This window comes from Heterocephalus glaber, unplaced genomic scaffold (assembly GCF_053883595.1).
Source record: "Heterocephalus glaber isolate CG9 unplaced genomic scaffold, H.glaber_assembly_v1.0 deba00001442, whole genome shotgun sequence".
NCBI classification, from domain to species: domain Eukaryota; kingdom Metazoa; phylum Chordata; class Mammalia; order Rodentia; family Bathyergidae; genus Heterocephalus; species Heterocephalus glaber.
In genome coordinates this window covers 1,855,506-1,881,564 of record NW_028258296.1, presented here as the reverse complement: position 1 = coordinate 1,881,564, position 26,059 = coordinate 1,855,506, and the positions used below count along the sequence as shown (strand labels likewise).

The 26,059-nt window shown below is 35.3% G+C and overlaps 2 protein-coding genes and 1 pseudogene across 18 annotated transcripts in view; 2 read left to right on the top strand and 1 right to left on the bottom strand.

Moving 5' to 3' along the window:
• The window catches only part of Dock7 (dedicator of cytokinesis 7), a 198,422-nt gene that overhangs the window by 55,915 nt on the left and 116,448 nt on the right, over nucleotides 1-26,059 (top strand). For all 17 annotated transcript variants that reach the window (XR_015451897.1, XR_015451898.1, XM_021255643.2 and 14 more), the window contains exon 14: nucleotides 760-922. Coding sequence is in view for 15 of the 17 variants with exons in the window: in XM_021255643.2 (XP_021111302.1) it covers nucleotides 760-922 (163 nt within the window). In the remaining 2 variants the exon portion in view is untranslated. The remainder of the gene's footprint in view (nucleotides 1-759; nucleotides 923-26,059) is intronic.
• LOC101717938 (KRR1 small subunit processome component homolog) lies at nucleotides 13,279-14,774 on the top strand (annotated as a pseudogene).
• Nucleotides 16,206-24,378, bottom strand: Angptl3 (angiopoietin like 3). Its single transcript, XM_013071030.3, has 6 exons — nucleotides 23,824-24,378; nucleotides 23,164-23,274; nucleotides 20,265-20,379; nucleotides 18,735-18,830; nucleotides 16,793-17,059; nucleotides 16,206-16,432 (listed from the first exon to the last, which is right to left on the bottom strand). Exons 1-6 carry the CDS (start codon nucleotides 24,316-24,318, stop codon nucleotides 16,248-16,250), a joined length of 1,269 nt encoding a protein of 422 aa, XP_012926484.2. The 5' UTR covers nucleotides 24,319-24,378; the 3' UTR covers nucleotides 16,206-16,247.

Genomic DNA, 26,059 nt, shown 5'->3' with positions numbered 1-26,059 from the left:
TTTTTCTGTTTTTTCTTCTTTTTTAAAATCTCTTTTCCATTCAGTCAGAGAGCAGTTATTTTACATGGATTTGTATGTATATTAGTAATTTTTAAGTTTAAAATTTGGTAAAATGAAATAATTTAGATGTCTGAGATGATAGTAGTTGGGTTTCTGTGTATTATGCCCAGACTTACTGCAAAATAGGGTCTGAATCTTTTTAAAAACATTTTTATTATGTTTTAGTCAGCTTTCTGCAACTGTGACAAATTATCTGAGAAAGATCAGCTTAAAACAAGGAAAGCTTTTTTTTTTGGTACTGGGGATCGAACTCAGGTCCTTGCGCTTGCGAGGCAGGCGGTGGAACCGCTGAGCTAAATCCCTGGCCCAGGAAAGCTTTTTCTTGGCTTGCAGTTTCAGAGGTTTAAGTCTGTGGTTGGACTTGTGTGGTTGGATTGCCTTTGGGCCCTTGGCTAGGCAGGGTATCATGGTGGAAAGCACATGGTAGAGCAGAGCTTCCCACCTTGTGGCTGTTGGGAAGCAAAGCGCAGGAGAAAAGGGCCAGGTTCCACAAACCCCCTCCCAGGCCAGTCTCCCCCAGCATCACCTTTCCCACTGGGTCCCACCTCCTGAGGTTTTACTGGCTTTAGCGGAGCACAGGCTGGCAGCCAGGACTTTGCTGATGGGTCTTTGAGGGATACTTCAGATTCAAACTATAGCAATTATAAACTCTTTATTTATTGTGTTTACATTGTTTTTATAATATATTTTAATATGCAGCTCAGCTGAAGATAGACATTTCTCCTGCTCCTGAAAATCCCCATTACTGCTTAACCCCAGAACTGCTTCAAGTGAAGCTGTACCCCGACAGCAGAGTCAGACCTACTCGGGAAATTTTAGAGTTTCCTGCTCGAGATGTCTATGTACCAAACACTACTTACAGGTAAGTGATTTTAATTTTTTGAAAATTTTGAGATATGATATCCATTTTAATATTAAAGTAGAACTAGAATGAAACTCTTCAGAAAACTTATGTATCCTTTTTGCATATTCTGTTTCTTAGTTCATAATTTTATTAATAACCATCATAAAACTTTACTGTGTGCCAGGTATCTTATTTCAGCCTTGTAGTTTGGAGAGAGCATTGCTGTGCACCACTCTTCACAGTAGTGGTGGCTGGCATTTAACCTTTAGTCTGTTACATTAAAACATTGCAGTTCATTTTTACTGTAATCCCTCAAATATCCGTTGTTAATACATATAGTATTACACCTGAATCAAAGCTCTATGCCTGCATTGTGTTCTAACAGTCAACAATGTTTGTCATGTATGTACCACGTAAAGAATAGTGGATGCAAAGTTGGTAGCTGTGACTCTGCAGGCTGAGCACTGACAACCCCAAGGGTATGACTTGCATGTATTCTGTGTGCCTGACGTCTCCATGTCGCGATGCTGAGAGCCTGACCTGACGCAACTGCTGCACTCCCCAGTAAGGCAGTTGTGGCTTGGCATTCTGAAGCGGAACTTTACAGCCTCACCCCAGACCTGCCCATCCTACTGTAGTTTACTGCCACTCACCAGGCCTTTGTGCGAGTGTTTTGGCCTTGGACTTGCCATCCCCCTGCCTTGGCCTGGCAGGCGCTAGGATTACAGGCCTGTGCCACCACCGCTGGCTCTTTCTTGTGTTTTTGTGTGCTATCACTAAAACCCTAAAACCTCTTGCAGTATAGTGAAAGACAGCAAGTAATCATTTCCCCACTTACAACTTGATGAAGTTTCCTGGGCTTATTAGGCTTAGTGTATAGTTGCGCTCATGAGGCCTGTTTTCCACCATCATGGAAATACTGTTTGCATTTTCTTTTGTGGTGGTGTTGTTGTTTTTTTCTTTCTGCCTTACTCATTTTACTGAAAGCCTCCTGTATCTCCCTAAAATAGGACATGTGAAGGCAAATATTTTTGAGATCTTTTGTTTGACAGTATCTTTAGGCTTTTGAGATGGAGTCTCACTAGGTTGCCTAGGCTGGCTTGCAATAACTCCTAGGTTCAGGTGATCTTCCAGCTTCAGCCTTTCAAATCACTGGGTTAGGGCTGTGCATGTCTGCACTTGGCTCTGTGGTTTTAACTCTCAGATTGATAGTTTTGCTAGGTACGAAAATTCTAAATTATAGAATAATTTTTGGGCTGGAGATTTGGCTCAGTGGTGCCACCACCTGCCTCATAAGCGCAGGGTCCTGAATTCAATCCCTGGTACCAAAAAAAAAAAAAGAAGAATACTTTTTTGTCACAAGTTTGAAAATATAGCCAGTCTTCTGCTTTTGGTGCTTTTAAGTAGTCTGATATAATTCTGATTGCTGGTCATTTGTGTCTTATTTTTCCTCTGAGGACTTTCTGAGTTATTTTCTTCATCCCTTATGTTCTGAAATTTCATAATGATAATATTTATTTAGTGATCAGTAAGTGATAACATTTATGTAGTGCTTTATAGTATGCAAATTGTTTTCATTGAAACTACTTTATTCAGTCTCAGCTTATAAATTAATTCTAGCAGTGTTATTATTTCCACTTATAAGTGAGAAAAATAAAGCTGAGATTAAGACACTTGTCTTGAATCTAGGCCTTCTTAATTTTCTCTTCCTCATTCTTTGCAATAATAGGACATCTGATATTTATAAGTATAAATTCAGTTAAAATTTCTCATTGCTAGATAACTTCCTACATTTTTATTTATTTTTTATTGTTATTTTTTTGGTACTGGGGATCGAACTTGGGTCCTTGTGCTTGCGCAGCAGGTGACAAATCCACTGAGCTAAATCCTGGCCCTCTACATTTTTATTAAAGCTGCCAGAACAAGTTCATTTCATATTTTTCTCAAAATCTGTTATTGTTTAATCATTTTTAATATCTTAGAGTTTATCTAAGTGCAACACTTAATTGTACATGTCATTATAGAGAATAATATCTATTAACTAGTGGAAACTAGGGTCAGTATAGAACATCATGTTAAGAACTTAAATGGGAATTGAGTCGTGAGAAATGAGAAGATAGCTTGCTCAATAAAGTAGAACATTATTTGCTCTTAAGTATTGTATTCATCAGCTTTCCCTTTGCTGGAGACAATTCCCAGTACTCACAATTTAAAGGAATAAAGGGTTAATTTGGCTCATCTTTTAAGAGGATTCAGTCCATGGTTGGCAGATCTTCAGGCAGAAACATCATGATGGAAGGGCATAGTGGAGCAAAGCTGCTCAACTCATGACTGCCAGGAAGCAGAGCAAGAGAACAGAGCCAGAGAGGATGAGGTCAGGGCCCAAATGTAGTATTTAATGTTACACCTCCTCGACCCACCCAGAAACACCTAGAAGTGTGCTTCACCAATCCAGCAATCTGGGCAGATCTCAAAGTCAGTCACGTTGACAATACTAACTACCAGTAGTATGTATCCATTTTTAATGTACCATCCCCTTCTGGAAGAGATAAAAAGTGAGTACAGTACATCAAAAGATTTAAATAGAGTTTATAAATTGTAAGTTAAAATGATTTTACTTTTTGAGTTTATGCAATTTGTGTAAGCATGTGCTAGCTTTTTAAGGTAACTTGTTTATTTGCATTTGCTTCTGGTTTTTATCATTAAATGCTTTATCATTTGATTAGCATTGTTAAGGGTAATTGGTAGTCCGAAAGTGAATTAGTTTTTGTTCTGAAAGTAAATTTTTCAGGTAAAGGAATGAAGCCTAGCCTATTAGTTTGAGAGTGATCTTGAGAGATTACTTGGTGTATCTCAGTGTTATTAGTTTGGACTGTATGTCAGTTACAGAATTGATGTTCATTATAGACATCACTGTTGTAAATAATATTCTCGGCAAAAGTCTCCTTAAAAGTAGGTTTATTAAATGTGTAAATAAGAACTTTTCCTTCTCTCAGTAGTTTATTCCCAGAGAAAATAGAACTTGTTAGGCTCATTGAGATTAGATTTATTCTTATTTAACAGTGAATATTAGGTTTTAATATTTTTCATCAAGGTAAATTGGCTTTAGATTAGAGTTTGTGTAATAACCTTTCTGGTTGTGTACAGTTTTTAAGAACTCATGTAAAATTCTTTGACCTATTAACCAAATTGGTAAATTATGATAGAGGATGTCAAAGTTACTGTGTTTCTTAGTTTTTGGAGATGATATAGTGCTTTTAATAATACATTATCAGTAAGATGTATTGAAAGAGGGTAATATTGGGAGTGGGGTTGGAAGAAGAAAAAGAAGGTAGTATAATTTCAGGAAAGATTAATAATTTTGTGGTATAAGAGTATCCTCAGGGAAGTAAAGTGAAATACATGTAAATACAGAAGTAGAATTGCAGTTAACAGTGGTTTATTGGTTTTGGGTTTTTTTGTCCCATTACTGTTTTCTGGAAATGTTTCTTTTCTCTTTTTGAAAAGATAGAATAACTATAAAGTTGATTGTTTCCTTTTAAGAAAATCAGTCTCCAAATAATGTAAGGAAATAATAATGTTTGTGTTACTTGAAATTGTGTGACTATGCATTAGCTTATGAGATTGGCTCCTATCATATTTTGTAACCATATTTCATTTTAAGACATTATTTAAACTGAGGTTGACTAGTTTTCTTTTGTTTAACATGGGGATGATATAATTACCTGTGTGTTAGAAATTTGTGAGAATCAAAGACATGTGAAGTGCACAGCAGAAACTAAAGTGCCTGGCACGTGTAAGTGCTCCATAGATGTTAGTCATTATCAGTACCATTGATGTTTTTAGATTTACCAGTGCCTTATACAGCTTGAATGGGATTGGTTTGACAAGCATGAGGGTACTGGGCTATTACAGTGTAAGTAGATAAGAGAATGACTTTATAAAGGAGGTTATCAAAGTCCACATTGGCCTGATTTGTGCTATCGCCTGGACCTTCATTCAGTGTCTGTGACACCTGAAAACCAAATCATGCTCATTGCTTAGAAAAACTGTGTCTGCTGGCTAGCTGATGTATGTAGAAGTTTAGTTTATTTAGAAATCTTTTTTTTTCTTAGATTCTTTTATTGGTACATTTTAGGTATACAGTACGTTTACATTTATCGTTGGGTGCTTGTATATTTAGAAATCTTTAGCATAGCTGGAAAACCTAGCATGGGTAGAAATAATTTTGTAATGATAAAAGGGGATGCATGACACTCTCAACAGGTAACAGTTAACATACAGATGTCAATAATTTACAGAACATTCCGTAAATATGTGGAAACTAAATGGTTTACTGGATCACAATAACAGCAGTGGTGCCAACAACAACAACATTATTTTAGCCCATTTGGATTCTTTTTACCTTCTCTGGAATGTTTTGGGGTATTTCTTCATTTCTGGTTACAGACAGCAGCAGTCATACAAATCCATAGTCTACATTTTCCCAGCAATAGAAAATAAAGTTGACAGTAGGGCTCCTTTTGGTTAATATGTGGTCATTATCCATTAACTCTGCATAGCAACTGGTTAAGAACCACCAATATGATTGCCCTTGTTTTACAGATGATGAAGCTGAAGTTCCAGAGAACTCAGATTTGTAACTAAAAAAGCTAGCAGTTTAAACATTTTAAATGTAGATTTTTAAGAAAATGTTTCCATGTGGTATTTAGTTTTAGTAAAAAAAAAAAACTTTAGAGGATTGTGAATGGTTCCGTGGGGAAAAATGATAAAAATGTCTTAATGGGAGAAAGATTGGCAATGATTGAACCAAATATTTGATTGAGATGAAAAATGGTAGGAAAATCATGTTCTAAAAGTACAGATTTCCTGTTAACACTTTTCACTTCCAACTTTTATGTTCATTATCAGTTTAGAGAAAACTGACTAATGGGTATATTTTCATTTAATTTGTGTTTGCTGTAGACTTTTTGAAAACTTCGCTGCTTTGGGTGGAGGGTACTGAGGATCAAACTTGGGGCCTTGCACTTGCTAGGCAAGTGTTTCACCAGGGAGCTAAAGCCCTAGCCCCTAAAGAATATGCTTTAAAATACATTCTTAGAATTTCTTTAAGACTTAAAAATATCTGTTATTAAGTGATAGCCAAAGTTAGCAGTTTTCACATTTAAAGAAACTGTCAGACCCTTCTCAGAGGAAGAAGTATGAACAGCAAATAAACATATGAAAAAATGTTTAACATCATTGGTCATTTGTGAAATGCAAATTAAAACAACACTGAGATTCCATCTCCAGAAAGAATGGCTGTCACCAAGAAATAAATAACAAATGCTGGCGGGGCTGTGGGAGTGTAAATTTTGTATAACCAATATGGAAATCAGCTCCCATTGCTGGTGGGAGTGTAAATTTTGTGTAACCAATATGGAAAGCAGTATGGAGATATCTCAAAAAACTAAAACTAGAAGTTCCATTTGAACCAACTATTCCCCTTCTAGGTATCTTCTCTAAAGAGTTAACATCATTGGGCTGAGGATTTAGCTCAGTGGTTCCACTGCCTGCCCCGCAAGCACAAGCTCCCGAGTTTGATCCCCGGTACCAAAAAAAAAAAAAAGAAAAGCAAAGAAAAAAAGCATTATACCACAGTGATACATGCACACCCATGTTTATAGCAACACAGTTTATAATAGCTAAATCTTGGAAACAACCCACATGCCCATCAGTGGATGAATGGATAAAGAAAATGTGGTTTTTATATAGAGTGAAGTACTACTCTGCCATAAAAAGGGTAAACTTGAGACACTTTTAGGTAAATGGATGCACCTTGAGACTGTAATTTTAAGTGAAATAAATCAGACATACAAGTTTAATATCACATTGTTTTTCTTGTGTGAGAAATCCAAGGGGTAAATAAGGAGCAAAATGGAGGATAGGTATTGAGAAGTAGGAAGAAGTTGTTCAAATGGGAAGGGGAACAAGGGAGGAGGAGGGGAATGGGAAGAAAGAGAAAAGGAATGTAAAAAGAATGGAAGAAAAAAATGGAAACAAAGCTTTTGTAAGTGGGGAAGGGATAAAGGGTTGAAGAGAGGGGAGGGGAATGTGAAAAAAAGAATGAAGATATAGTATGTACAGGTAGAAATTCCCTGTGATGACTAAGATCATTATGGCAAACATAAACTACTAATAAAAATAAACTGAAAAGGCACAGACACACAAAAAAATCCACAGTGCCACCTGGGCTACTGCGCAACCGAGCAATATCTGTGCTCTACTTATTCCCTAAGTAGCTCTGGATTGAGGGGTCATGCAGCCACCCACTCAGAACCCCTCCTAGAAATCTAGGAGCTATTCATCATAACTCTCTGAGCCTCAGCTCTCTGAAAAATCCCCCACTAAACTGTCCTTTCTTTTCCCCAGATGTAGCTGGACACTTACCTTTGATCAGGGCTAACCCAGGAGGGTTCCGATCTTTTCACATTCTTCATGGGGTAAATGAGGATACACAGATAGATGGTAGTGTCTAGCAATCAGGAAGTGAATGACATGTTCCATACTGAGCCAAACAATTGAGGTTTACATCAAATGGTCGCTTTATGCTATCATGGTATCATCGAAAAAATACCAGTTCAACTAGTACATTGTAATAAGGAAACCGTGAGCCCTTTCTTAACTCATGGGGAAAAAATCCTTTATCTAATATCTGAAATCGTCTCCAGTGGATGGGAGAGCCTGTGTGGTGGTACTTGTGTTCCAAGTTGTTGCTTGACCGCCAATGTTGAATTTGAGTTGTAACAGATCAAGGTACATCTAATTGAGCAAATGCTTGTGTTTTATGGACATCCAGTTTTTAAGAGATGTGTCTGCAGAGCACATGATATCCTTGGCAAGATTGTTAGAATTACCTATCCTCTTTCCCAACACTTGCCTCAGTTGTAATCACCTGTTGAACTTTTGTATCTTTGCTGTTCTCACCAGGGCTTTTGGAAAGAGTAGCTAGCAGATATGGTGTCACTAAGACGTGAAAATGGATCCAGTTGTACAGATGTGGAAACTTGCAGTGTGAGAAAAAGCCTGTAGTTATTATGCTGGTGACCACGGTGGTTAGGAATATAAGCACCTGTGCATACCAAACCTTAGTAAATCTCTTATTTGAGAACTAATCTGAATATAGTTTAAAATTTATTATTTAAAATTCCAAATATACACAGAAGTGAAGCGAGCAGTGAGTTAATTGCCGTTGTCCTTGTTTCTCCTTTGCTTGGCCTGTGTTCCCCCATTTGTACCTAATGGTTATATCATTGATTTATTAATCTTGCAGAATACATCTCTACCAGGACTTTTTAAAAAATCCAGGAGAGGGCCACGGATTTAGCTCATGGTTCTGCTGCCTGCCTCGCAAGCATAAGATCCCGAGTTTGATCCCTGGTACCAAAAAAAAAAAAAAAAAAAAAATTGAGGAGCAAAAACACATATAGTGTTTTATGATCAGTTTATCATTTTACCTTTGTCACTTTTTTCTTGAGTAATTTAATAAGCTTATTATTCACTGATAAAACTTTTTCCCATAAAATTTTGTTTCTAGGAATAGCTTGGCCAGCCAGAATGAGTATATATGTACTGTTTATACTATGAGACAAGAAGCCCTGTGGTTCATGTTTCTTAAAATTGACTTTTAGATAATGGTGGGTCTGTCTTTGGAGCTTAGTTCCTAATTGATTCTTTCCTTTCTTTTTTGTGTGTGGGGGGGTAAATCCTATGATCTTCTTTGGAGTGGTTTTTTAAAAAAATTCTTTTATTGGTACATTGTAGGTATACAACACAATCACATTTCTCATTGGGAATTGTACCTTTACATAATGCATCTTGATTCTTATTTTTTCCCCATTCCTAGCCTTCCCTTCACACCCTCCACCCTTCCCTATTTACAAAGACTTTATTTCCATTTTTTCCTTTTCTCATCATTTTTCCTTTCCCTTCTTTCCTTTCCCCTGCCCCTCCCACTTCCCCTACCCCTTTGGACCTTTTTTTTCTATTTTTCATTATCGATTATTCATTCTAATCATTGGTACATTTTAGGTATACAGTATAATGACATTGATCATTGGAAATTTGCACCTTTACATAATCTCTCTTGGTTCTTATTTTTCACCCTTGCCCAGCCCTCCCTTCAACCCCTCCATCCCTCCTTATTTACAAAGATTTTGTTCCTATTTTTCCATTTTCTCACATTAATCCCATTCCCTTCTATCCTTTCCCCTAGCCCTCCCACTTCCTTCCCCTTTGCCCCTTTTCTTCCTATTTCACATTACCTATTATACATTTAGTCCTTATTTACACTTTCAGTTTCTCACACTAGAGAAACTATTCGGTATTTATACATGTGTGTCCTCTTTATTTCACTTAAGCGTATCACCTCAATGTGCATCCACTTAGCTATAAATGTCTCTAATTTCTCATTTTTTATGGCTGAGTAGTACTCCATTTTATAAAAAAACTACATTTTCTTTATCCAGTCTTTTGGAGTGCTTTTAAGTGCATAAAATAAAATACATAGGGCAATAAAAGAAATCAACTATGTTGAATTAAATGATTAAAATTTTAAAGTTGTGGCTTATTTATTAATGAATTAAACAGCAAGGTCTAGCCTCAGATATAAAAATGACTGTATTCTCTAAGTACTGAAATCTTACGTGCTGCTAATACTGCTGTGATGAATTTCCTGCAGTCTTTCCCCGTACTGGGGATTGGGTCCAGGGAGCACTGGGCTTCATCCCAGCCCTTTTCACTTTGAGACAGGCTTTGACTAAGTTCCCCAGGATCCCTATCTTTTTTGTTTTTTTTTTTGGTACCGGGGGTCGAACTTGAGACCTTCCACTTGGGAGGTGGTGGCGGCAGCACTGAGCCAAATCCCCAGCCCCCTAGGATCCCAATCAAACTCCAGATCCTCCTGCCTCGGCCTCTCATGGAGTTATGCCTGTTTTCTGCATTTTTATTTAAGGAAGTGCAGATTTCATATTAGTTTGACTGAAAATTAAGGGGCAATTTTGCCATTCAATTTTATGGTCCTCTTGTGTAGAAGGCATTGTTTTTGTTTTTACTGTCCGTAGATGTTTCACATTACTGCCAGGTACTCTACTATTTTGATTTTGCCCTGGATATAGCACTCTGACTTTTATTATCTCTAATTAGTTTTAGTTTATTTTAACTATTAAAATTCTTTTTTTTTTGGTACTGGGGATCGAACTCGGGACCTTGCTTTTGGGAGGCAGGCGGCAGAACCCTGAGCTACATCCCCGTCTCTTAACTATTAAAATTCTTGAGCTGAGCTGTTTCCTTAGATTTTAACATAGCCAGCCAGGAGTTTTTAAGAAGCTAGGGGCTCATCTGAAGATATTAGCTCAGACTTCGAGGGTAAAGAGTAAAATTCCAGAAAGAGCAGACTATGAAAAAAGCAGTTTTGTCTATTCTGAGAATGAGAGTTCTTCAGTTAGCGAGCTTTTGTACAGTTTATATACTTAAAGGAATGTGTTTAAAACATTACAGTTCAAAAAGCCATTCAAATATAGCCTCTGACTCAACTGCAACCCCATGCGGTAGCTTGACAAGCCCTTGTTTACCCGTGGGTACTGGGTGTGTAAACTGAGGCTCCACTGCTTATTTGGACATGAACAGCAACAACCACACATCTGTAGGGTGTAGTTTATTGCTCTTTCAAATGAACCTGATCATTTTCTTAGGCCTTTTATTGTTCTTAGGGCTAAACACATGCATTTAGAAAAACAGCTTTTATGCTTTATATGGAATCCTTAATTATATTTTCTAAAATGTTGAAACCTCATCTTAGAAAAGCTTGTTGTGGAGGTTTGTTATTCATACTTGCATAATCTTAAACTGCACATCTCACACCAATTGAGTAATTTTGCCCTGGTTGATTTGCACTGAAAATACTTTGGACTTTGATAAGAGGGCTAATTGTTTGATCATTCTCTTTTCAGTTTTCAAAATGACAGTGCAGGATAATTACTCAGCAGTATATACAGAAGTGAAATGCTTGTGGTTGTTAGTAATGGGAAAAAGCATGGATTTGATTATAACAGATGGTAGAATACATAACTGTAAATAAATAAATACTAGTCAATGAATACATTTTTATTAATGACTGAGTTAATTGAATTTCATGATTTATATTGCCAAGAAGAAACGTGTTTGAAAATATGCTGATTGCAGAATGAGAGAGTGGGTAAATATAATAGTGAGCATGAGATAAGAACTGTGTCTGCTTGCTCTCAGTGAGATTCATACTGGGTCAGAGTATGGTACAGAAAATTTGCAGTAATTCTCTAAAATCAAGTAGATTCCCTATATTTAATGGTCCTGAAGTTTTTATTACTATTTTTAGAATTTTTATTGTAATATTCCAGATGTACTTTTTTTGTCTTTTTTTTCCACTTACAAAGTGCCATTTGAGGAGTACAGACGTTTATGCTGGTTGCAGAGGGATAAGTGGCCCTCTACTGGGATAATTGTGGAAGAAGTGAGATCATCTGCATCTGGAAGCATACATAGGACCTGGATGATCGGAAGGGTTGGGGAGGCTGCCAGGCAAGTGGAGTGCACTAGGAAAGTAGACAGGGGATGTTTACAGGCAGGTGATTTTGATTTGAGAAGTGGTTTGTGTTAGCAAAAAACAAAAGATTTAATTGGGTCTGACTGTAGAGACTCTTGAATACCTGGAAGGGATTTGGGTTTTGTTCTGTGGGCCTTCAAATTGGGGTGCACATTCTCATGAGGGTACAGCTTTGTGGGGTGTGCATAGGGCAAACATTGCATCTCAGGGCATCACTTTCTAGAAGATTTTGGGGAAAACAACTATTTTCAAATGAAGATAGACTTTTGGAGTTTAAAACAATTCATATACAATTTTAAGATAAGATCCTAAGATTTAAGGTAAGATCCTAGTAAGATTCTAAAAGAAGTTTATGCTTAGAATAAGCCATTTTATCCTATAACTTGAGAACCTAAGAGGGTATGTTTTTATTATCCTCAGCTGTTGTCCTTCTTCAGTAAATAAGCTTGAGAGACATAAGTTAAAGTAGTGCGCCATTATAAATTTGTTGAAGGAAGATTGAGGAGAGAGAGAGACATAAAATTAGAAGGCTGGGTATAGACTACTTAGATAATCTAGGACTCAGGTTAATGACAACTCTTGAGAGGACAGTTTATCAGGTGAAGGGACATTTTGAAAAAAGATTGTACTGGATGTAGCTCACGGTGGAAGAGAGTGGTTTACAAAGTTAAGAGCTGGGGATGTCTTCCGTGTTACAGGCTTCTGTGATTGCTGGCAGGGTGGCAGTTTAATGGATGTGCGGAAGTTCTGAGGGGAGAAAGGTCTGACAGGGGCAGCAGAGACAGTGAGGGCGATGACTTTGTTATTTATATGCTGAATTTGTGGAGACGGAGGGTGTAACCGGGAGAATTGGCAGGCAGGCAGTGTGGGAAGGAGAGCTGGTAGGAGTGTACAGATTTGGGGACTCGATTTGTAGAAAATAGATGAGTCCATAAGGGCAAGCAGAAGGTCTGAGGGTCAGGCTAAGAAAGGTGCCAAGAGCTTGCGTGTTAGTCCACAGTGCTAAGAGTGTGAGGACAGACCTGGGTAAGGAATGACCGTGGGGAGGGAGTGTACTGGTACTGTGCAAGCAGCTGGAGCTTTGAGTAGGGCACTGTTATGCATACGTACCAGGGAGATCAAAGGGAATGCAGAGGCAGAGGCCCGGGTGACACTGCCAGGGAGTGGTGGAATTTGGGTGCTTGAGACACAGCTCCAGTACAGAAGCACTTTGTGAACCTTGCAGAGCAAATGCCTTTCTTTTTCTCTACCAGAATTCTCTCTCAGCCTGAGCTTTGTATGGAGAAAAAAAAATCTACCTTAGTATCCTTGAAAGGAACAAAATGAAGCAATAGTGCATGAGAAGTTTGAAAAGTAGAAAAAGGAAGACAAATCCAGGAAGCAGTTGGTATACTACATAATGAAGTATTTTACATTCACAAGCTTCGGTTTTTTTAAAAGCCACTTTGTCATTCTGGCTCTAGGAACAATGTATGTTTTGACAGTGTGGACTGTATATGGTTCTGAAAATGGCCTTTATTCTTTTGTGTTTTTCTAGAAGACAGTGTTTATGTAGGGTCCAGATAGGTTATACATATCTTTTACATATGAGATATTTAAAAGTATACGTATAACATTGGATAATTAAAAACATATACTTGGGGCCGGGGATTTAGCTCAGCGGTTTCGCCACCTGCTGCTCAAGCGTAAGGACCTGAATTCGATCCCCGGTACCAAAAAAATATATATACTGAATATTGACTAAGATAAAACACTGTAAGTTGGTTATGATAGTCTTTGAAAACTGTGCTTAATTCAAAATTTTATTGCTGTTTTGATAGTTATTTTAAAGTTACTTGAATCTAAATACTCAGAAGCGATACTATGCTCAAAAAATTTGTATCTGGGAAGCAGTTTGAAAATGGCGTCCTCCTCGCTGAACAGGCCATCACCAGCACCTGAGAAGAATGAATTTTGCAGCCAGAAACTGAAGCCAGAGAACCATGATGAATCAGAACTCCTCACTGTTCCTGAAGGTTGGAAGGAATCAGCTTTTTCTAAAGAGGATAATCCCGGAGGACTCTTGGAGGAGAGCAACTTTGTTCCCTAAATGTAGAGAGGCCTACTTGAAAGAGTGTTGGCCTTTGGTACAGAAGGCCTTGAGTGAACATCACATTAATGCAACCCTGGATCCGATTGAGGGCAGCATGACTGTTTGTACTACAAAGACTTCTGATCCATACATCAGCATTAGGGCCAGAGATCTAATAAAACTATTAGCAAGAAATGTTTCATTTGAACAGGCAGTACGAATTCTTCAGGATGATGTTGCTGTGACATCATTGAAATAGGTAAGAGATAAAGAAAGATTTGTAAAAAGACAACGAGTTATTGGTCCCAAAGGATCTACTCTGAAGGCATTGGAACTCTTAGCAAACTGTGGCTTAAAAGAAGTTCGAAAAGTAGTTCTAGATACTATGAAGAATATTCATCCACTTTATAATATCAAAACCTTAATGATTAAATGAGAGTTGGCAAATGATTCTGAATTACGATCACAAAGTTGGAAAGATTTTGCCACAGTTCAAGCACAAAAGTGTGAATAAACGCAAAGAACGAAAGAAGAAAGCTGTTAAGAAAGGGTATGCCCGTTCCCACCACCGCAGCCAGAAAGTCAGGTTGACAAAGAATTGGCTAGTGGTGAATACTTTTTGAAGACAAATCAGAAGCGCCAGAAAAATGGAAGCAATAAATGCTAAACAAGCAGAAGCTCTCAGAGACGAGAGGAAAAAAAGAAAGCATTTATTCCACCTAAAGAAAAGCCGGTTGCAAAACCTAAGGAACCTTCTACTGAAACTAAAATTGATGTGGGCTGGGGATTTAGCTCAGTGGTGCCACCACCTGCCTCACAAGCGCAAGGACACGAGTTTGATCCCCAGTACCAAAACAAACAGACAAAAAACAAAAAAAATTGATGTGGCTGCCATGAAAAAGAAGGTTAAGAAAGCAAAGAATAAGAAACTTGGAGACCTTACAGCTGAAGAAGTTAAGCTTAAGCTGGAAGCAGATGAAAAGAAAAAGAAGAAAAAAAGTAACATTAAAAACCAGATCTTGAATTGTTAATTTAATGAATCTGCCTCCTTTTGTAATGGATTTTTTTTTGGTACTGCGGATCGAACTCAGGACCTTCTGCTTGTGAGGCAGGTGGTGGCACCACTGAGCTAAATCCCTGGCCCTGTAAAGGATTTTGAGAAACAGGGCATTAGTTGTCCTATAGTATTCTGATCACTTTTTTCTGAGTTTCATTTATTCATAAAGTAGTACTTTTTTTTTTTTTTTGGTACCAGGGATTGAACTCTGGTCCTTGCGCTTGCGAGGCAGGCGGCGGAACCACTGAGCTAAATCCCCAGCCCAAGTAGTACTTTTTATAAATATAAATTATTCTACAAAAGATTTTTGTCTGATAGTCTTTGGGGATCTAGTGTTTACTTAAATTAGAAAGAACTTAGTCATATATTTATACTGATGTCAATAAAAAACTATAAGAATTGGAATTTTTACACTTTAGGGACTGAGTCTATTTATTTAATTTTAAACATTTAAAAATGTTTTATGATTATTTAATATGTACACAAAAATATTAGACTCATAGACTGTCCAAAAGGAATAAATTATTATTAAATGTTAACTTAATGCTGCAAATGCATTCATTCTTATTATAATCTGATAAGGTTCATTTAAAATTATTGGTTTACACAGTAGTAAGTGTTAAAATATATAAAATGCATGTGACATAGATGTTAACAAATACATTAAGAGACAGTGATACCCGACACTAAAGTCAATATGACTTAGTAATTATCATGTACTGCACTTGTAAAAGACGTTGAGCCTATTTAATGCAGTACTTCATCCTGCCTTATGTGGCTTTATAATAAGCCACAACCTTTACTCCAAATTATTTTGTAGAAAATGAAGTATCAGTTTTAGAATTTATATTATAGCTTTCTGCATGTACTCTGAACCACCTGAATTTTTTTTGCGGGGGGGTTTGGTTTTTTGAGGTAGGATCTCCCGTTGTAGTTTGGGCTGGACCTGAACTCACTATGTATCCCAGGCTGGCCTTGAACTCGCAGTGATCCTCCTGCCTCAGCCTCCTGAGTGCTGAGATTAGAGGCATGCACCACACCTGGCTCCATCTGAATTTTTGTTTTGAAATTAATATTGCTATTAACAACTGTGAAATTCTCCATCTTTTGTTTTTACTCAAATTTAGAATGTTAAGAAAACTAGTTTTTCAAAAATTGAAGTTGTTGCCAGGGATTTAGCTCAGTGGTTCCACCGCCTGCCTCGCAAGCCCAAGGTCCTGAGTTCGATTCCCAGTACCAAAAAAAAAAATTGAAGTTGTTAAAATAGCCCATACTTTGATGATAAGAATCTCTTTTTAAGTTTTTTCATTTCAAAAAGTTAAAGATTCACCCATTAGCTATAATTTAGATTGTGGCCAAAATTTATTCCCATGTCACCAAATCTATGGACAAATGATATCATAAGAATTTTGATTGAGAAAAGTAATGATATTCTTTGAGTTGATGTAATGATGTTTAATCTTAAACTGATAGTGACTTTAAAATTTTAAAAAATTCTCAAACTTTCCATTAAGGATTAAATATCAGATTATTAAACCACAGTGATTTGGAATGAGTTTAATATTTAATTTATTGTTTTTTAATTTACCTCAGCTCATTCAAAGCTTTCTGAAGTTTTTGGATGAATCAACATTTTGGTTGATTTGATAGAGTATAACTTTCCATGTTGAGATCTCCAACATATTCCTCTTCTTTTCTCTGTCTTAGATTTTGCTCTTGGTTTGTTGTATTTGCCGTTTAGGTTGTTTTCGTCACATACATCATGCCACCACCAGCCTCCTAAAGAAGATAGGTGATTTAATAACTACAAACTCATTTATAGGTACTGCTACTCTATTTTTCTATGACTATACTCCATTTCTTATTAAGATGACAGTTTTGTAGATCTGTGTATCCTAATCTTAAGTAATTTGTACAACTTTTGTGTATACCATAAGAGAGAGCTGAGGAGGGTTAGCGCTAAAATACCTAGTTGAACTACAATAAATAACATCTTATAAATAATTGTTAATAGATTTTTATAGAGAAAATGCTTAGTTGAGATTAGGATTTGAAAGAATTGGATTACAGAGTTGCCTAAAACTATGGGGAGACATTTTGAAGATAGAAAAATAAAGCATTGGCAGTGAAAGAGGGTACCCGAATAACTTCCTGAACAGTGAAGGCGTCCGTCTGCTTTGTGATCCCACGTGGAAAACACCAAGTCTTGGTGTTCTGGAAACACCTTGGGGCCGTTGCCAGGCATCTCCAGCAGGTGTAGTGTGTAGTTGGTTGCATGATTTCCCAAGTGGAAAGAATATTCAACATAATACTTGTTGTCTTTCCAGTCTTCTAGTTCAATTCGTAAAATGTAATTAGATTGCTTCACTATGGAATATATCTTTTCTAGGCCCAGCCAAAATTCTCCTGAAAAGAAGTTTTAAAAATCTGTATATGGTTAACTACAGATTGAGCCCTGAGAATTTTTACAGTGTTTTTAATTTGTGTAAGTAAATTAATTGCTTTAGTTTTGAATCCTTGGTTATTTTAATAGTCTTTTAAATAATTTTACTGACAGTAGCTTATACAAAAACAATGCTGGAATATTAATAGACCTGTTTAAAGACTGATTAGCCTTTCTAAAATGGATATTACAAGATGCCTAGCATTTGACACATATTAGACTATTGTAGATCTTTTTAGATTTAGTCATTGGTAGAATGTCCCTTCTGAATACTTACCTATATACCAACTTTACTATCACCTATGTATTGATAGTCATATGCAGTAAGAGATTGTGAAGTATTCCCAGATTTGGATGATAGTAATGTCATTTTTCTCAAATACAAACTTGGCTATTGGTATTTGCTTTGTAAATACGTTTTCTTTGTAGAAAAGGAAGGGCATAGATATTTTTAAAAATGTAAATGTAAATGCTTGATTCCTAATAACTTTTCTCTATAATATTAAAATTAACTTTTATTTAGAGTAGAAAACATAAGGACAAATAAGACCTTCTTGGGCCAGGGATTTAGCTCAGTGATGCTGTGCCTGCCTGGCAAGCTCAAGGTCCTGAATTCAATTCCCAGTACAAAAAAAAAAGACATTCTCATAATTCTTATTAAAGTATTTAATGAAAAAAGTGTGTATTTCCTCATTGTTATTGAGTTAGACTCTCCATTTAAAGATTGTTAGTGTAAGTACAAATGGCTTTTTTGTTAGAAATGAGTAAACATTCTGTACTTAACTATCAGTCTTTAGTTGTTGGGTTTCATGCCCTCTTAGAAAAAGGTTGGAGCTGCAAAACATCACTGGATACACGTAGTTAGGAATTTAACTGGTACGTATATAAAAACTTTTAAGTGGTCAAAACATACTGAGTGTTTAAAAATTTGATATAAAAATAGATGTTTTCTACTTTATAAGTGAGTGCTTGTACGTCATTCATAGATTTTTATAATGTGCCTTTTGGATTTTAAACATCTGTTGCTTTACTTTGCTACTTTATATTGTTTTGTGATCAAAGTAGAATAATGCATTGAGTTCATTAATTATTTAAACCACATATTCTGTAGTATACATTTATAATATTTAAATAATTAGAATTTAAAATTTCATGCTGTATGTATGTTCTGTCCTTGCCCCTTTTATCTTTTATTTTATTATTATTTTTTACTAAGAATGGATCCCAGGACCCTGTGCCTGCTAGGGAAGCATTCTACAACTGAGTTACAGCTCTCAGCCCTTCTAACTTTTAATTAATTGAGAATAAAGTAACTGATGATAGGGATGATTATCTTTGCAGTTCATTCATAACACTTATCACATGTCAAAGCATATAGTACTTAATCAGACTTTTGATAATTATGATAATTTAAGTCATTGAATTGTGGTAAGTATAATTAAGCACAGATGTAATTGTGATAAGTATAGTTCAAATAATGACAGTGTTGTTATTACTAACAAATGTGTTTTTGTTTATGCATCTTATAAACCTGGAACTATTATTCATTGTTGCATTTCCAATGTCCATTCCATAATAGGTTCTCAATAAATATTTTCAAATTAGCAAGAGAATGATGATTAAGTGAAGTCACCTTACCATCAAGCTTCCCAAAACCGTATTTGTACTTCTCCCATGTTTCATTGAAATTTTGTGATCCATCTATTCGGTGTTGAATTAATGTCCAAGAAGTACCTGAATTTAATGAATGAAATTGTTTATTTTTAATAGTTTGCTGTTGACAGATGTTTGAAAAATAACATTTTTTGGAGTTTGGTTTTTTTGCAAAGTAATTTGTTAATATAGTAATGTATGATAAGTGAATGGTAATACACTTTATTATTTATTATGGTCCCAAACAGTTAAGTAGGGGGCAACTAATTAATTTCTTCTTAGTAAACTTACTGACTGTGGTCACTTCAGATTACTGTATAGAGGAAATGGAGAATACTGAATAAATACATAAATAATATAAAATGTAACTGTTAGAATTATATGGATGCTTATATATATTTCACGGTGTATCTATTCAGAACAAAGATAACAGGGTTAGCCTTACTAATATAGGTAATGAGTGACTTGAACTAACTACAGTCCATTTTCCCCATGGGCAAGCTTTACTTGACTTAACATCACAGTAGACATTAAACACTTGAGAAGTGCTGGGCCTAATGGCATATGTGCCACTGCTGTGTTCTCTTCTGTTATAAATCATGGAACAATCAGCGGGAATTCCTAGAATCAACAAAATTTTAGTACATAAAATAATAATGTCTTTGGAGCTGGAGATTTTACTTGACATTTAATGGATTGTGGTGAATGTAGCTTTTTCCCAGTGATGCTTATGCTAACACATTTTTATTAAATGGCAGGTTATATAAACAATATAAAATAGTATTACCAAATTAGTTATTTTTTAAGAAAAGTGACAACTTTAAACATTATTATTATATTTGGTTGACCTAATAAGTGGCAGAAATACATAAGCCCAGTGTTTAATGGATACCGATTGCAGGTAGTAAACAGAAATATGTGGAAAGAGTGAGCATACATGGAAAAAACCAGTAACATGGACCTTTTCTGTATGAATTACATAAAAAATAAGTGTTTTGAGAATATATCACATTGTTGTAGTTTGACTAGGAATGGAGGCTTTGTTCCTGAAACTTCGGTTTTTCTTTTGAAATTTTTCTAGGAAAGTGGGAATAATTTTTAAAGGGAACACCATCATCTCTCGGTCTGTATTCAGTAACTGGTAGCATTGTGCCATATTTGCAGACACACGCACATGCACATTGAAAGCAGTTTTCAAACATTGTGACCACTGAACTCCTTAAATATTTCAGCATATATCTCTTAAACATGAGTTATTCTTTTCCATAACTATAATATTATCACATGTAAGAAAATTAATAATCGTTCCATATTTTCTGATGTGAAGTCCATGTTTATGTTCCACTGATTATTTTAGCAATGTCTTTAAAAGGTTTAAAAACAGCTCAGGATTCAGTTTAAGTTGACACACTGTAATTGGTGGATGTGCCTTTTTACTCTTTTAGTCTACATCGGATTCTTAGAATAGGGAATTTGATGGTGGCTTACAGAAAGAAACCCACCAAGTTATCTTACCGTCTTGTTCTACATTTTTTGTTTCATTCAGCTGAAGTGGGGGTGTAGTTCTTGGTGCTCTTGGTTTGGAAGAAAGAGAATTTTCTGTGGGTTCTTGAATACCACTCCTTCTGAGCTGATAAAAGAATGCAAGTCTAGTTTTAATAAATGATACTGAATATGCATATGATTTGGGGAAGTCTGAGTAAGGATAGCAGAAGTAATGTTTATATGTGTCTTGGCTTTCAGTTTAGTAAGAGGAATTAAACAGTACTATCCAGATTGGACAGATGACCTGTTCTCAGAAATATTTAATCAGACATTATTTAACGAGCTAAAAAAAATCAAGAGAATAAGGCAAAATACAAAAATAAAACAAAAAACTAAAGAGTCAGAAAAAGAACAAGACCAAAAATTTTGCTTAAAACATTTTGACATACAGTGTTCTCTTTATTTATATGAGTGGAATATATTTATGATTCTATTTAGTAATACAAGCAGATTTTAAATTTTCTAATTCTCAGTCATAGGTCTTACTGATTCTCAGGCCTGCCATAAAAATACAGTACATAGGGCTGGGAATTTAGCTCAGTGGTTCTACCTCCTGCCTTGCAAGTGCAAGGTCCTGAGTTCGATCCCCAGTACCAAAAAGAAAAAAAAAAGATACAGTACATAATTTGAAAACAAGGCTGCTTACTTGATAGTTTTTGAGAACATATCTGTAGAAGTTTGGCAGGTTGGCAGGATTTTCAATATAGTCAATTATAATTTGGTATAATCAATATTTCATTGCTAATTTAGCAGGAACATTTAACTTTTATTTACAGTTTGGGTTTATAATTAACTGATAGTTTTTCTTACTAATAGTGAGAAAAGTAGAATACATACTATCTTGCATTATTATTGTTGTTTGAGTCTTTTGGGGGTTGGGGTGGGGTGGGGATTGAACCCACTGAACACACTGTGCAAGCGCTCTGTTGTTGAGGTATGTCTCTACCCCTGTTGCTAGTTTTTGATGCTGGAATACATGCTGTTTCCCAGGATGTAACTTGTAAAATTCACTTACTGGGTACTTGTCTTTTCTACTAAGTATCTGTGTGATCTTAAAGCCACTTAACTTTCTTGAGTTGCGGTTTTATAACTTATAGATGATCTTGAACTTCATCCAGCTCAGAAATGTGTTGTTTTGATTTCTTCTTACAGCAGTCCCCCCTTACCCTTATCTAGGGACACGTAATCAGACCCCCAGTAGGCACCTGAAGCTAAAGGAAATGCCAGACCCTGTGCATACTATTCTTTTGCTATATGTACATCTCTATGGCAATGTTTAATTTCTAAATTAGATATAATAAATTAATAACAATAATAAAAGAATAATTGCAATCTAGTATAATAAAGTTATGTTAATGTGACTTCAAGAATCAGGACAAATATTAATATTTAATATTTTTGGACTGTGATCACATGGACAGTATGGAAAGTGAAACTGGATAAGCCGGGGACTACTGTACATTTTATTTTAAAAATAGAATGATATCATTATGTAATGCCATTTGCTTTTGTGGGCAAGCTCATTGAATCATAATAAAGGATGTAATAAAAATAATTTAGAAAAGTAACGTAAAAAAAGAAAGTTATAGAAATTAAAAGTAGTGAGCAAAAAGCTTTTTGGAAAGTTAGCATTATCTACCAAAATTATGTTTGTTCAGTGGAAATCAGTAATGATACTTGTTTTGTAGATCTTGGATATGATTTTCACCAGTGCCTCTGAGTTTGTTTTATTTTTTGAACACTCTTGAATGGCTCTTTAAGAATATTACTAATTAATATTTTAAAAACTATTCTATATTTTGCAGTGCTTAGATTCTGATAGCTTTAGTCTAAATAAATACCTTCCTGTCTCAGCCAGTTGCTTGCATTTTAGATCAATTTTATTTTGGGGACACAGTTTCTAATATGAGTAATAATAATCATAGGAAGTATTTATTAACTTCCGAGTGCTGAATATATTTGTTAGTTTAACAGGTTGTTTTTTTTGTACTGGGGATCGAATGCAGGACTTTGCACTTGCAAGGCAGGTGGTGAGACAGATATTTTTTTAACACCTACTCTGTGACTACAGCAATAAAAATAAGGGAAAAAAAATCCCTGTGCTCACAGAGCTTACATTCTAGTTCAGGGGTAGAAAGGATAAATCACTAAAATGTATATGTAAAGATAAGTGTTAAGGAGATAAAAATGTTAAAGGGCAGAAGCTTTGGAGGATGGGAATAGGGAGTTGTAATTTTTGATTAAGTAGCCTGAAAAGGCTTCATTGAATATTTTGTGTATGATGAAAGGTTAAGGGAAGTGAAAGAGTAGGCCATGCAGATGCGAGGGAGGGGAGCATTTAGCAGTCCTGGGAGAGGGAAGGGAGGGCAGAGGCCATGAGGGGCATGTGTTTGCTGTGTTAGAATACAGGAAAGAGACCAAAGTTACTAGATTAGGTTGAGATAAAGTCAGGAGATAACAAGAGGTCAGGGCATCTCAGGTCCTAAGAACTAGCACGTGTGACATGGGACCCATTGGGAGTTTTGGACCAAAAATAGAGACATGATTAATTTAAAATTTAATAGGATCACTTTGGCTGCTATGAATTCTTTTTTGCTCACTGTAATCCTGTAAGATCGATTTTGTTATTATTTTTGGGAGGGGTGAGAAAACTGAGAGACAAAGAGGATAAGTGGCCTGTTCACTTAGGAAGTTTTCAGTTATGATTCAAACTCGTTACCATTAGCTACAGAGCCTGCGATCTTAGTAGTCATGCTGTTGTGATCATTTTCTTCATGATCCAGTTAAATCTTTTAAATAATTTTAGGGTGTAGTCTTTATATAAACCAAAATGTAAAATATTGGACATACTATTAAAATACTGACTTACCTGATTTTCTATTTCTTTTATTTGACTGTGCTGCTGGTTTAATTGTTTATATTGTTCTTCCATTGTCTGGAGAAGGTCTTTGATGCTATTATCTTGCTGTTCTACAAAAACCTGTATATAGATAGCAGTTCGATTATAAAGATTTCCTTTTTATTCTTTTTTTTGTTAAGATTTATAACTATCATGACCTAATTTTTTAGATGAATAGATTGGAAAAATGAATTTTGGCACTAATTTTCACTTGTATGATATGGTTCAATTATAAGAAAGAAAACCCCTCACACTATTTTAGTAGGAATAATTCTTTACTATTTACTGTATTGCATTTGTCTGTTGTTGAACATGGAAGAATGGTTTTAAATTGAAATTCATTTAACTTCAAGTAATTTGCAATAGTATAATTAGTATTCTATATTTTATTACTTAACTGATTTCTAATTTTTACATGAAATACAGTTTAGTTGTTTTCATATGTATTATTAGGGAAATGAAAACCAACTTGAAATTATAATGGAAATTTTATTTTATAGAAGATGTTTTCATCAGAAAAATAAAATATTTTAACAGTGCAACAAAGTATTTCAAATAGTATGTCTCAGAAGTACTTTTAAGTCCACAATGAAAACATAATCATGAACCCTCTTTGATTTTTTTACTTACTTTAAGTGATGTTATGTCTGGATGATCATGAATGTCGGGTTGATTTTGAATTAAATTTGTTAATTGTTCCTCCAAATATCTCACTTTTTGTTGAAGTAGAATTTTTTCTTCTAAGATGCTTTCAAGTTTTGAGTTGAGTTCAAGTGACATGTTCTTCACCTCTGCATTTTTGACTTGCAGTTTGGATGTAGTTCTTCTCAGTTCTTTTTCTTCTTCTTTAATTTCATTAGTTTGCAGTGATAGATTGTAAAAAGACTGATCAAATATGTTGAGTTTTTGAAATATGTCATTAATTTGGCCCTTAGTCTTATGGACAAAGTCTTTAAGACCGTGTCCCAGCTGAAGGAGACCATTGGCTAAAATTTTTACATCATCTAACATAGCAAATCTTGATTTTGGCTCTGAAGATACAGAATCAAATGATGAATTGTCTTGATCAATCCTGGAAGAAATAACTAGAGGAACAATAATGAGAAAGAGCTTAATTGTGTACATTTTATCCTAATTATTCAATTTCAAGAAATTTTGAATAATTTTTTCCTATAAGCAGACCTAGACTTCTTAACTTTATATATACTAGGATTTGCCACATAAAAGGTAAGGTTGGCAGGTGAATATAGTTAATCATTAATCTGTATTAACTTGCACGAATGTAACCTTTCACATTAAGTTAGATCAATGCCAAATGAAATCAAGGAAATGAGAACTAAATAGGTAATTTGAAGTTGTTATTATTAACTTTGCTATACTATAAATTGCACTTTTAGTGTTAAGGGACCTGTTTTTAAAAGCTCCTTTTAGTATTTTATGATTTTAAAATAGATTTGCAAATCAAAACTCTTGATGGGTAGCTTCATCATTAAAGTTGAGAAAAATTAAAATGGATTAAGTATGCATCTCACAGATTGTATTTTTAGTGCTTTTGTAAACAGTCTCTGATCCCCAGAATTCTTTCTCTGTGAAACCTTCCTTCATTCTTGCAGGTGGTGTTATGACTCTCAGTGCTGTATTTCTGTGGCAGTCTGTCTAAACTAACATCATTACTGTGGCAATCTGTCTAAACTAACATCATTTTATGTTCCTTATTACTTGTCACTGTAATTATCTGTTAGTGTGTCTTTCACTTCACATGTTGTAACCAGCCTTGTAAGTCATCACAAACTTCCATACTTATAAACATTAGCACAACAGGTCGTCTGCTCTCTCCACTGTGCTTCATGTTCCAGGATCTTCTCCATATACTGCTGGAACACCAGAAGGTCTTAGTCTTCTTTAGCCAAGCTAGAATTAAATCTGAAATTCTTCCTAGTATCAGAAGCTATCATCTGCCCACCATAATTTTTCTGAAGTTTGTGATCTTAGTAACAATTCTGATATTATAAATTTAACCAAAAGCAAAGATTAATAATATGTCTATAAATGAAAGTTCCATTGTCCTTGTTAGTGTTAAAAGGAAACATATGAAATGCTTAAATTATAAGTGGTTATCGTCATTGAGTATTCATATCAAGAATTTTTTAAGAAACTAAATTTATATGATAAAATTGTTAATGTGGATTCTGGAATCTGACTGTGGTCTGAGTCCAAAAGTCAATTTTAGCTGTTTGGCTTTGGACAAATTATTTAACTTCTTCATACTGTGGTTCTCATTTGTATTGGGAAAACTGTAATAGGTAGTTCATTGGGTTATGAGGATTTTCAAAAAAGGAAACATAGAGCACTTAGAACAATGTCTGGCGGGTAGAAGATCTCAAATGTCTATCTGTATATCACAAGAAACTGATTTTTAACCCATGTATGTGTACATCTCTGCATGCGTGAGTGTGTTTAATCAACACTACCTAATATTTTTTCATAAAGTTAGTAGCTTTTTGGGGGTACTAGAGATTGAACCCAGGGCTTTTCCACTGAGCTACATTCCCAGACCTTTTTAAAAAATTCATTAAGTTTATTGGTGCATTTTAGGTATACAGTATGATGACATTCATCATTGGGAATTTGCACCTGTACATGATATTCCCAGGCCTTTTTTTAATTGTTTGTTTTGAGGCAAGGTCTCATCAAGTTGCCCAAGTGGGACTCGAGATTGTGATCCACCTCCCTTAGCTCCCCAAGTACTGAGAAGTTAATAGCTCTTCAGCAGAGAAAAATACTGACCTAACGAATTTCAGTTTAAAATTGTAAATTGTCAAGCAAAATTTTACAAAATGAATCTTTTCCAAAATTCTTTTTTTTT